Here is a 12,184-nt window from a genome sequence, read left to right on the forward strand (position 1 = left end):
AGAGAGATACAGACAGAGATTATGGGAGGGAGGGGGGAAGAAAGAGAAAGGGGAGAGGGAGAGGGGGAGGAAAGGAGAGAGAGAAAGAGGGAGGGATGTGGGCAGAGTAGGTAGGTCCTTTAGTTGCCCTGCCTGCAGTCAGTGCATGTGTGTTGTCCAGCCTTACGCTCAAGTCAGCTCACTTCCCTGAAGAGAGAAATGACTCAGTACACAGGAACTACCAACTCTCCTGACGTTACAGCAATGTTTTTTCATGCTTTGTTGTTTTGTATATTTGGCTGTCCGCAGAATTTAAAGGCCCCATCCACCTGACCCAATTCATATTCCAAAGCCTTACTGAAAACACTCCCGCTCAAAGTGTAATGTATGATCAATGCCACTAGTCATAGTTCCACTGCAAATTAGTTTCAGGTGGGCAGCAGGGGGAATTAGGGAGGGTTCGTTTCAATTCATAGGAAGCTGTTCTTAAATTTTTCCTTGTCAAATTAATAAGCAGAAGAATAATATGATACTTCATTGATCCCCATAGGAATTTTTATATATATATACATACATTTTTTTGTACACCCCTTTAGCAGATTTGTTCACTTGTCTTTAAGATAAATACAATTTTGAGACTCAATACTTGAATGAAGAAGGGGGTTTTTATATGCTGCTGTCTTTAAACATTCTCATCAAAATTCCATAAATTAGTCACAGGAGGCGAAGCTGGCTGAATCTCAGACAGATTTGAATGCAGCCTCCCAGCGGCATGAGTACAACGTAATTACACTGGGGTTTTATGCTTCATTATATTTTATATTAGTTCTTTAAATATCTCTCCCACTGGTGTACAACTCTTTTTTTTCCTTGAGTGTATCATATGAACTGACATGGTGGATTTAGTTACAGATTATGGGTGTGATATATTCTGAAACGTCATTAGCATTTTAGCCTGTGGTGCAGGTCCTGTTCTCTCTCAGATAAGTGACTCAATATCGACCCAGCTTGGATAAGAATGGCAACACTTTAACAATGATTTTTAAACTTTATTTCACTTTGGGCAATAGGACTACCAGTGGTTTGTGTCTGGCAATCATGGTCTGCTGACTCCACCTAATGGTGGTTAGTGGACACTACATAAACCAAACACAGCCACAAGTCTCATACATGGCACAAATCAAGGAATTTTGCACACCTGCTTGTAAAAAAACACAATTTTACAGAGAGGTCACACCTATAAAGAAAGCTGAAATGAATTGTTTCTTACTCAGGATGTGTTAAACAAATCCTCCCCTGCTCCAACTGCTTCTGCTGATCCCATCTTGTCTGTAAATGTTTTTTTACTGCGCCACACTTCTGCTGTCACCACACGGCATGTTTCTTTTTCATTGTTTGATCATTCACTTGCCAAATGAAGTGTGAACAAAAGTGTGCTATTAAGGCATCTAAATATATTTCATACTGGCCCACTTTCATTGGTGCTGGCAGGGTTATATGTTGGTTTCTGCATGCTGCTCTCCAACTCAAACAGGACCACAGTATTCTGCTCAGTATTCAAATTGAATCACAACTATCAAGACTGTATCACAACTATTGCAGGGCCAGTAGAGGTATAGTATAGTACTGGTGAGTTAGAAAAGAGTTGTTTACTTTCCCAGTAAACAAAAAAAGTAATTATTCATTATTAAGTTTACACAAATACAACAGAAATAGTCTACTACTCTTGAAAATGATGGCGAAAAAAAACCACACCTTGACACCTGACCACTAGGGGTCACACTTCATGATCTCTCTGAGGCAGACGGTGGCATAGCAGGAAGTGTCCAGGTCAAAGTTCAAGGTGAGAGTGAGCGAGTCCGAGTCCTGCTTCATCTCTAATGCCATGCCATTCAGCTGCCCCTCAGTTTTTCTCCCCCCTCTACTGCTGTCTGCCATAACCTCTCCTCCTCCCTCCCCAGCTGTTGTGCTGCTCTGTAGCTGCTGTTTGAGGTTGCGTGGGAAGGCCAGCAGGGGGCGGTAGCAGCCAGGCAGGTTGAGTTTGAGGGCGCCGACTCTGAAGCGGCAGTTTTCCAGCCCGTCTCTGGCCAGTCTCTCCTGGTACCAAGTCCCCACGGCGTTCTCTGGGTACCTGACAGTGTTGCCTGGCATGGGCAGTAATACCTGCCGTAGATTACAAACAAACACTTAGGCTCATAAAAACATACATTATTAGGGGTCCAAGCATGTAGTGCTGGAACCCTATTGTTTTTGCTGGAATTGTTGTTCTTTCTTTCTTTCTTTCTTTCTCTCTCTCCACTAAAAATATCTGCAGCTCAGAAATCGTAAGTCCTACAGCAACCATATTTGGCAGGTGGGCTCCTAGGGCCCCCCACTACTCAGGCAAGGCGGCCCACACACATTGGCCAGATGGTGGCACTGGACTGAAAATTCTTGTGTACATAGATTCTTTGGAAGGTGCCGAGTCCAACCCATATATCACTTTAAAAGTGCAGCATATTGTATTGTCCGCCATTTTGAATTATTTAAGAAACACTTTTTTTCCCTCTGGGTAGTTGAGGCATTTTGTGATGTCACACTGCCATACCTTGGCTTGTGCTGAAACATCGTCCCTGAATACAGTTATAATATTCTTTCTGAGGCTTTTAATACGGGTTGGACTATCACCTATGACCAATCACGTGTCCCTTTGGTTTGTTTCCTCATTACAGCACACCAAAGTGGAAGTTGGCAGTGGTTAAGCTCAGGGTTTTGTGACACAAGGTTGTGAGTTCAAGTCCCTGATAAATTCTGACCATTTTGAAGTTTCATGAAAAGTAAATCAACACTAAATCACACAGTGCAGAAAACTCAAAGCAGGTGTTTGACATCATCAATGACAAAATACCTGATTGGCATCACTGACTGGGGTGAGGCCAGATGTTTCGCAGACAGAGCAGTGCAGCAGCAGTTTTCTGGCCCATGTGACTTGTTTTATTTGTTAATGGAGAGCACTACAATGTTCTATAAAGTGATTAGCACTGTCAATCTGTCAATCATAGGCTGCAGTATCACAATACTTCTCCCTTTAGGTAGTTTCTCCTCAGTAAACCTGTAACAGGCACTTGGCTCAGTAGGTAAAGCATCAGCCTTTCATGTGGAAGGTTGTGGGATCAAATCCAGACTTGTCCTTTCCGAAGTCGTTAGTCGTCAAGAACAAGTAATAGAAAGTTTGGCCGTTGTGAATAACTTCAACAATGTGGTTGCAATGAGAAGATTAACTTGACAGAAGTCACGGGCCAACACAAAAGATGGTGTTAAGCCATAACAAATAGCCTGCATGTCCGATCTTCACAACCTGTCAGTTGTGTGTCTTTGTACCTTCTGTAATGTTTTGTCAATCTGTCTGTCTTTTCAAATTGTGCATGGACCCCGCAATTGCCGCTTGCGGCTATATTTATTATTATTGTTGTTATTATCAGTAGTAGTAGTAATAGTAGTAGAATTAGTAGTAGTAGTAGAAGTAGTTGTAGTAGTAGAAATAGAAGTAGTAGTAGTCGTACTAGTAATAGCAGCAGTACTGGTAGTAGCAGTAGTGGTAGTAGTAGTAGTAGTAGTGGTAGCAGCAGTAGCCGTAGCAGTAGTAGTAGTAGTAGTAATAGTAATAGCAGTAGTAGTATTTCTCTAGTGCATACCTGTCCCAGTGTGTAGACTCCCTCTTGTTCTTCTTGGCCCGTCACCACATGGATCTAGAAAAGTAAAGGTCCATCTGAGATCTGCCACTCATTTAAAGGCTTAAGACCTTCCTTTTTTCTCAGGCATTTGGTTAAGGGTATGAGTGTGTGTGTGAGAGAGTGTGTGTTTGTATACATGTCTAAATGATGCACTTTGTTACTTTCATTTTGAATGTGCAGCACATTAAGTTTACATCTGTATGAAATGTGCTATATAAATAAAATTTGATTTGATTTGATCTCAGTAAATCAACAGGGTGGTTGCAGGGTGACAAAGTGGCCTAATGGTTAGAGAGACTGTCCTGTAACCAAAAGGTCACAGGTTTGATCCCAGCAAAAGCCAGTATGCCCATGAACTGTTGAAGTGTCCTTGAGCAAAACACTGAACTCCTGCCTGCTCACTCAGCTACATGCCCAAAATCCAAATGTAATTTAAATGTCGTTTTCAGTGTTTACGCTGCAATTTAACAGTAAATGGTAGAACGGTAGAAGAGTGACAGCTTGTAGTATACATATCAATACACAACATGCTAGTTACAGCAATAAACTGACTGTTCAGGACCGGGAATTTCAGTTTTCGGGGAGCAACGGTAAAACAGTGAAAATGCAGGTGAGAGGCAGGAGGTCAGTTGATTCTATTCTAATAAATAATTTATTTGCTTTTCACACCATACCATAGTGCTTTTCGCACTACAGCTGAAATGTCAGTGCATAAAATGAATGTCACAACAAATGTAAGGAGTGTGCAACTATTTGTTTTTCTAGATTCTGTCCTATCTTACCTGAGGCAAGCTGGATTCCCCGGTGCCCTCTGGTTTGTTTTGCCCTGCCTGCCTCCACACCAGGTCTCCTTGCCTGGCTCTGTGGCCCAGAGTAGACAATCTGTGTGCCACCGCCTCGTTCCACACTCTGACAACCACAAACATTTGATTTTTGGTTGGTTAATGGTTAGTAGAATATTCAAACTTACAAGCAAAGTACTTGGCTGGCAGCTGGTATTAATTTCCTAACTATGAATTATTTTATGACAGTCTTTCATAATAAAGTCTGATCCGTATAAAAACAAAAATAAACAAAGTGGATAAACACACATTAAGGATAGACTTGGTTTATGAACTGAAAAGGTCAGGAAAGCAGGTTTATGACAGGAAGGTTGCTGGGTTGAAGGACGTTGCTGAAAAAGAGCGTGTGTTTTCAGCAAACCTCCCCTGCGTAAAAAACAAAAGATTTAAAAAAATGTTTGGGATACTTTACTGCAGCTAACCTGCTACAGTAGGCATGTGGGTAGAAGACTCTCATGCCATGGGGCAGGCTGAGCCAGGCACGGGCGCAGCCGTCCGACCCCGTCCCGTAGCGGTGCAGCGCGCGGAGCATCAGCCGCTCCCTGGCCTTGGACATGGGCATCAACACCAGGCTCTCCTTGGCGTTGTCTAGGTTGGAGAACCAGAAGAGACAGGAAAAAGTGAAAAAAGAGAATGAAAAACTTGTAATAATCTGCTGCACTGTCATATAAAAAAATGTCCACTTTACTTCTCTTCTATCGATCATTACTGTTATAATAAAACAGTGATTCAACCTATACCCAGTTCATAAAAGCTTTTAAATTTGCCGTTCTAAACACACAGTGTCAGGTAGGACTTTCTAGGGAAAAATCCTCTGGTGGAAGAGGAGGTGATGTGTTTTACATTTCCAACAGCAGCAACAGCGGTTTATTTGCAATAAGCACAAGAAGAACTGGGCGGTTAAGATGAGCAGCGATAGCCACCATGACAAAGAAAAGAGCGCCACCTACAGAAACTTCATCAACAGAAAATCCAAGGAAAAAGACGTCACAGTACTGGACACACTGTTTGAAATATATTATGACTTTCATGTGCTTGCTAAACTTTTTAATTGGTTATTACACAGGTTAATACACATGGAATATGTCCTCTGTAAAGGTTTAACTAAACTTCTTATGATTCCTAATCTACAATGGGCTATGATTTTATATAGGTATATACTGAAAAGGTCTTGGGAAGGGACATTAACATCAATTTCTTTTTAGCATCAACAGGAAAAGCGTATAGCCACAGGGATCACAGCTCTTCAATTCACGCTGTTAACCACAGTGATTTTAGATTGCAATAATCAATACAACAAACGATCAATGTTATATCAGCTCTCACCTGTTTGGAGGAAGTGTCTCTTGGCCTGGCTCTGAGGATCATCCCCTTCCTCTGGGGTGAAGAACAGACGCACAGCACTCCCCTGATTCACACACACAACAATACACATCAACAACAGTTCATTTCCTGAAATAGGCTATGAACAGGGTTTAATGTTAGTGGGATGGTGCAATTTACTGCTGAGGGTTGTGGAGGTGTTGCAGGCCGAGTGCAGTGAGCGATGCCCAGTGGCTGCTCACCTTAGTTTCACAGTACAAGATACCAGATCCTGTGTTTTGGTAAATGTCTGTAAAACCTACCATGTCTTCTTTGAGTAGAGCCAGTCCGACTCGGTCAGATTGAACGCTCTGCCCGCTGCCAAACCTCTGTGGTCCGTAGTAGTTCACGAAGCCTCTGGCCTGCAAGGAACAACAACCAGAGTGTGTCCGGCAGCTGCTATAAAGCTAGTTTGAAAGACCACTAACCTGTTTCCTCTTGCATTGATTAGCAGGAGTGAGACAGTTAAAAGTGAACGGTTTCATTCCAGCAACAGGTATCCACCATTTCAAAAAGTGACGCCTACTCTTTCAAAATGATCGACTGCAAAAAATAAACACAAATGGGACTTTGTGAAGAATAGCAGATAATTTAAGTCCTCGGTTGACAAATGATGACACTTTTACAGACTGGTTCATCTACATTTTAGATATAGTGAATGTTAAACTTAAGCTAATGATTCTTTTTCCAAAACTGGTATACCATGTTGTGTAACAGCATGTTTTGGTGTTCTGTGGCCTAAATGTGGTATCAGTGACCTGACCACTCCTTCAAGAGAAGAAATCTAGAGGAAATATTCGTACAGCTCATCCACACAGGGCTGTTTCATAACACAGATTATGCCTAGTACTACACTAAAATATCCCTTTTGGTGGAAATCTCCATTATGAGATTTTTTAGCCTAATCCATGTCTGTGACTCCCACGCATAAAGTTGAGGACATGATATGAACGAAGCTCATTGGTGGCTCGCCCTTAAAAATGATGCACCATCTATGTGTCTAGTTTGGGACAAGTTACAACATACACTGTGGTAATATGCATGGTTGTGAACATATGTTGTGTTGCAAAATAAAAAAGCAAGTCTGGGTTGTCCCAAAGAAGACACACATCTGCTGAAATAAGAATAAGAATAATACCTTGACGTTCTCCACTGCTTGCTGTACCAGTGCTGCCAGGTGAGTGTGTGTGTCCGGGCCAGCCAGGTGTGTGTCGCTGGCCCTGTGTGGTCTCAGGTCGCGGACCACCAGGTCAAAGTGGTTCCCCTGCAGGCGGCCAAGCCTCAGAGGCTCGCTGACGGAGCGGATCTGAGACAGACGCATCCCTCTCTTCTCGAACTCTGCTGTCTTCTCTCTCAGCCTGACGACACACAAAAACATCAACCGAATGTACGCTCAACTGGACACAGCACAGCAGGAGCCAGCGCTGAATATAGAATCGACATTTAAGGCATTAAAAGATACTGAAAGCTAGGGAAGAGACTCAAAATGTTGGATTCTTACAGTGACGACTCAAGTTTTCTTCTTTCCCATGGAAATTTGTCAAGAGGAATTAAAAGGTATTACAAAAGTTGTTGAACAAAATGTTGTAGAACCGGTATTGAAATTATTTTGATATAAAATCATTTTTCTTTTTGGCATAAATTGTCAAATAGGTGTATGATATGATGGTTCATTTTTCATTTCAATGTGACTTCAGTGTGACTGTAAATCGTTTTGGATTGAGCTAAATGCCGTAAATGTAAAATGTAACACAGCCCAACCAACTGTATGAAAGAGCAGCAGCAGTACCGTTGTGGTGAGACCTTCTTGACCACCATGGACTGGTAGGTGATGGCTCTCTTGTCCTTGATACCAGCGTAGGTGAAATCTGAAGGCAGGATCCCCAGCGCTGCGGCCATGTAGCTGATGGCCTCCAGAGTCTCCAGGTTCTCCTTACACAGGGTGAAGGCTGCAGGGGAGCAGACACACAGCACACAGGCAGGAAATGAGAGTCTTGACTGGTGGTTTCGTATTTTTTGTTTCAGTTCAAATCTTTACTGTCCCATAACAGAAATTTGGTTTGCATATATGTATGTGTCACATCTCTGAATCACATACCCAGAGTTCCTACATAATTTCAATTCCAAAATTCCCTACTTCCCTTCCCTACAACTTTAATTTCTTGAATGGATTTGAAGATTTTGGTTAGTGTTCGATTTTGGCCGATGATTTATGCTGACAGTCATCTTGCCTGGTTCCTATTAGTTACACCACATCACTCTGTAGATTAAGTTTTTTCATTACATCAAGAAATATAGTAGGTGAACTGACAGGTCTAAAACCACATAAATGTGAAAATTCTTTTCCAAGCTTTTCTGTCCAATATCCCAAACTTTCTGATTTCTTTTTTCATTTATTTTCCCGACTTCGCAGAGTTGTATAGGAAACCTGTAAACTACACAAACATCAAGAAAGTACCAGTTGATAAGAACAGAGAGGAGACAAAATGAAAAAGCTCCTGTGTTATCACATTATTACTCTCTCACCGGTGTAAACCTCTTCTTCCTTACAGTCCTCGGAGGCTCTCTTCCTGGCTCGGCCTCTCTCTCTCAGCCTCACTGAGATAGCCGTCCCGCCCTGCTCGCTGAAGCTCTTCGTCTCCACCAGTTTGCCAAACCGTCTGCTGAGGAAGTGGTGCACAGCCGTCCTGTGCTCCTTGTTGTCGTCGGCTCCAAATGTGTAGGACGAGCCCGGCACTTTGGCATCTACGAACCTGAAGAAGTCCTCCGCCTCGTCCGCCGTGACCAATCCGGAGAGCTCTCTGTAGTCTGGGTCTTCCCTCACCCTGATCTCAGGCTGATTGGTGACAGTCATGAGGAAGGGGAAGCGGTGGCGGACGGCCCGGTGGACGTTAGCTCTCTGGTGTCTGTCAGGGAAGGATCCCAGGGTTAGCTCTCGCCCGGCCGGCTTCTCGACCTCATCCTTTTCCAGGCCCGATTCGTCTTTGAGACTTACCACGAACTGCTCAAGCTCCTCGCTGACCGACTGGCCTAAAATCACACTCAGGTCAAAACTATCCAGACTAGGTACGGTGGCATCCACCTTACAGTCAGCTGAGGTATCTGTAACCTGTGAAACTGGGATAGAAGAAGAAGTGTCCTGCTTACACTCTGTACTGGCTTCACTCCTGTTTCCACGACTGCTGACCTGATCTAGCATCTGAGGAGCCTGTCTGTCTGTTGGTTTATTGACTAGCTGTCCACTGATGTCTATCTCGGTCACCACAAAGTCCCTGGTGAAGTTTTTGATGCTCCCACGAAAACCTTCATGGTTTGATATGAAGCACACAGGGACGCTCGCAGCATCACAGCCCTCCTTCATCCTCACTTCCTCCATCGACTGCAGGGGGTTTCCACTTACGACTGGTCTCATCCGACTGCAAAAAACAGACACAGGGATAACATGTTAAACATAATCTCATATTACTGAAGACAGTGGGGTGTTTCGTCTCTGCTTTCATAATGTAGCGTTAAATGCAAATACCTAATATGCTGCTGGATGAATCAATGTCCATCACATAACCGTTATCTCGACTTTCATGGTAGAGGAAGCTGCACGAGCGCAAACAAAACAAATAAAGCGTATTTCTGTATCCGAAATACGAATATGAATTTGTTATAACAGAATATTAATGGAACGGGTCTACTTATCAGGTATTTAGCAGGCAATACACACACATGCAGCATGTAAACAAAACCACGCTAAAGCAGAAAACAAGTCTGTGTATTTCCGCATCACGTGACCCAGCCGAGTGAGTTTCTTAAAGGGGCCGCGCACACATCTGGCGGGATTGCAGTGGTTTTTGAATTAAGCCTAAGGAAATTTACATGAAGTGCTTTACATCACGGTCCCTTGCGCACTAAAAGCCACCTTGAGGCATCTACTCAGCTCTACTTGTTGTTGAGGTGAGCCACATGGTGACCTCTGACCTTCTATTTTGAGGCAAAAAGGATTTCCTAAGGTTGTTGTTTCGTCCTTGTTTCTGGTCAGAATTACACCGTTAACAGTGGAAAGCTATTTTCCTCTATAGAGTCTTTTTTCTGCAAGTAGTTGGAGCAATTCCCAGAAATATTTCTCTAATCAAATAAATTATTCAAGTTCTACAGAATGTTCTATTACGGGGCTCAATTTCTATTATCAAAATAAGGAAATATTTGGCAGCAGCAGCAATGAGAAAGACCGAACTTCAACTGGAGGTTAAAGCTGAAGTGTCCTTGAGCAACACACCGAATCCCTACAGCTGCAGGGCTGCTGCCACTGACCTCTGACCTCTGACCTCTCTGTGAGGAGCTCAGTAAAGTACCTCATTATTATTAATAAGTAACATTGAGCTGTTGAACATCCTTTAGGCTCAGAAAGTATATTTACTATCAAGTAAATGAGTGTGGAACCACTGGAAACCAGTCTTTACGAAATCTCTATGCTCCAATTGAATGGTAAAAACACTTTCCGACCTTTTAACGCTGGTATCAATTTATTTTAATAATATACTGTATATACATAGTAGACCTAATGGTAGGAAGTGCCAAGAGAAATTGTTGCAGTCTTTTTTAAAAAAAGCCTATGACAACACTATTTACCACACAGTGTTATACACACAGCCTTACTGTCAGCAGTGTAAATGTTTCCCATCAGAATCAATGTAAACACTTATTCAACTGTCTCTGTCAAAATGCAAAGTCCAAAACACATGAAACTTTGCACACAAACATCCTATAAACACTATGCAAATAGCCATGAGTGTGTTCATGTGACACAGTACAGACACAAGCCCACATATCCAGTGTTATACATTGTTTTACATTAAAATGAATACTAATACAACTAATACCAGTACTAATACAAAAAACATTTTCTGAAAATGTACTAAAGATACATATAAAATTGCGGAATTTTGAGGAATGCATGGAATATCATTTTTTTCTTGAGAAAATAAAGCAAAACTACCACCAAACAGGCTCATTTTCACCCTGTCTGCGCATACTGGGGTTAATTGTCAGTGACATCCGTGTATTTCTGACATTTTACACGGCATTCTGAAATAGTTTACTTGGCCCTTGGGTCAGGAAACTTGAGACTTGGAAACACAGAACTTACTGTCCGCTATCAGTCTATCAAACGGTAATGATTTTCCCGGACACCAACGCCAGCAGTCAGTGTTCTTGTTTCCGGCGACTTGAAGCAAAGAAACAATGCCATCAGCTTTCCAGGAAACAAATCATGGAAATATTGGATTTCACACGACACCCATTATCATCACCACTAGCTATGGTGTGAGTGTGAGTACTAACTCAAATATTAGAAGCACATTTGTTAAAATTCAACAAAAGAAAATATGGGAAACTTAAGGCACTGACTTCTTTCTGTTTGTTCCAAAATGTCTTACATAAAGCAAAATCCCCCCTCACATTGCTCCTTGAGAAATATTCTAAGATTATTCCTTCTCATGTCACTGTTGTTCCACCAGAAACAGCTAGTTTTTCACAAACATGCTCTATAAAGATCGTGGGGTAAAATGCTCACTGTCAGTGACAATAAAAAAAAGTTTCAATAACATGACAATTACAGTAACTTACTGTAAAATCAGGTATGTGGGGCTGCTACAGAACACCAATAGTCATTTATCTTCCAACATTCACTTTCATCACTCTAAAATTCCCTTTTTTTCATTACAATCTCTAATTTTAATAAAGTTAGGTATAGTGTAGTCTCACAACTGCAGTGTATAAAGATCAAAACTATGAGGAAATGTGTGGAAATGTCGGATACACGTGTAAATGGAATGTTTCCAGTGTATAAATGTCAAAATTGAACATATGAAGTTTCCGCACAAGACTGAAAATCATCTATCCCGCATTCATATTCCCGTAAAGTGTTTTACCAGGATCATCTGCCTTTTCTCGCAACACTCACTGACGTTCATTCATGACACAACATTCACTTCTATCACCCTTGGCCCTAATATTCCTCAAGTATTCCGCATATCTCAGAATATTGTTCCAGCAGTCTGAATCAAATTGATGTGTATTCTCGTAACATTTGTCTCCACAGATCAGAACTCGTCCAAGTATCTCTTGAGGGGTTTGGCCCGCCGCGTTCTGCCTCCCACCCACATCCTCTGTGCTGCAGAATGTCTCTGTGCATTCATATCCTCCAGATGTGTGAGCAAGTGTGTGTGTGTGTGTGTGTGTGTGTGCTTATGTACACACGTGTGTGTCAAACATTTAGACTCAAGGATTTCAATTTGG

The 12,184-nt window shown here is 42.1% G+C and overlaps 1 protein-coding gene across 1 annotated transcript; it reads right to left on the bottom strand.

Moving 5' to 3' along the window:
* Positions 1 to 1,046: 1,046 nt before the first annotated feature.
* Positions 1,047 to 9,622, bottom strand: pus7l (pseudouridine synthase 7 like). The gene is made up of 10 exons (XM_078282003.1): positions 9,420 to 9,622; positions 8,423 to 9,312; positions 7,686 to 7,845; positions 7,035 to 7,254; positions 6,160 to 6,258; positions 5,861 to 5,942; positions 4,957 to 5,122; positions 4,475 to 4,601; positions 3,654 to 3,707; positions 1,047 to 2,142 (listed from the first exon to the last, which is right to left on the bottom strand). The coding sequence occupies exons 2-10, from the start codon at positions 9,306 to 9,308 to the stop codon at positions 1,750 to 1,752; spliced, it is 2,187 nt and encodes a 728-aa protein (XP_078138129.1). The 5' UTR covers positions 9,309 to 9,312; positions 9,420 to 9,622; the 3' UTR covers positions 1,047 to 1,749.
* Positions 9,623 to 12,184: the final 2,562 nt, after the last annotated feature.

Source organism: Centroberyx gerrardi, chromosome 24 (genome assembly GCF_048128805.1).
Source record: "Centroberyx gerrardi isolate f3 chromosome 24, fCenGer3.hap1.cur.20231027, whole genome shotgun sequence".
NCBI lineage: Eukaryota > Metazoa > Chordata > Actinopteri > Beryciformes > Berycidae > Centroberyx > Centroberyx gerrardi.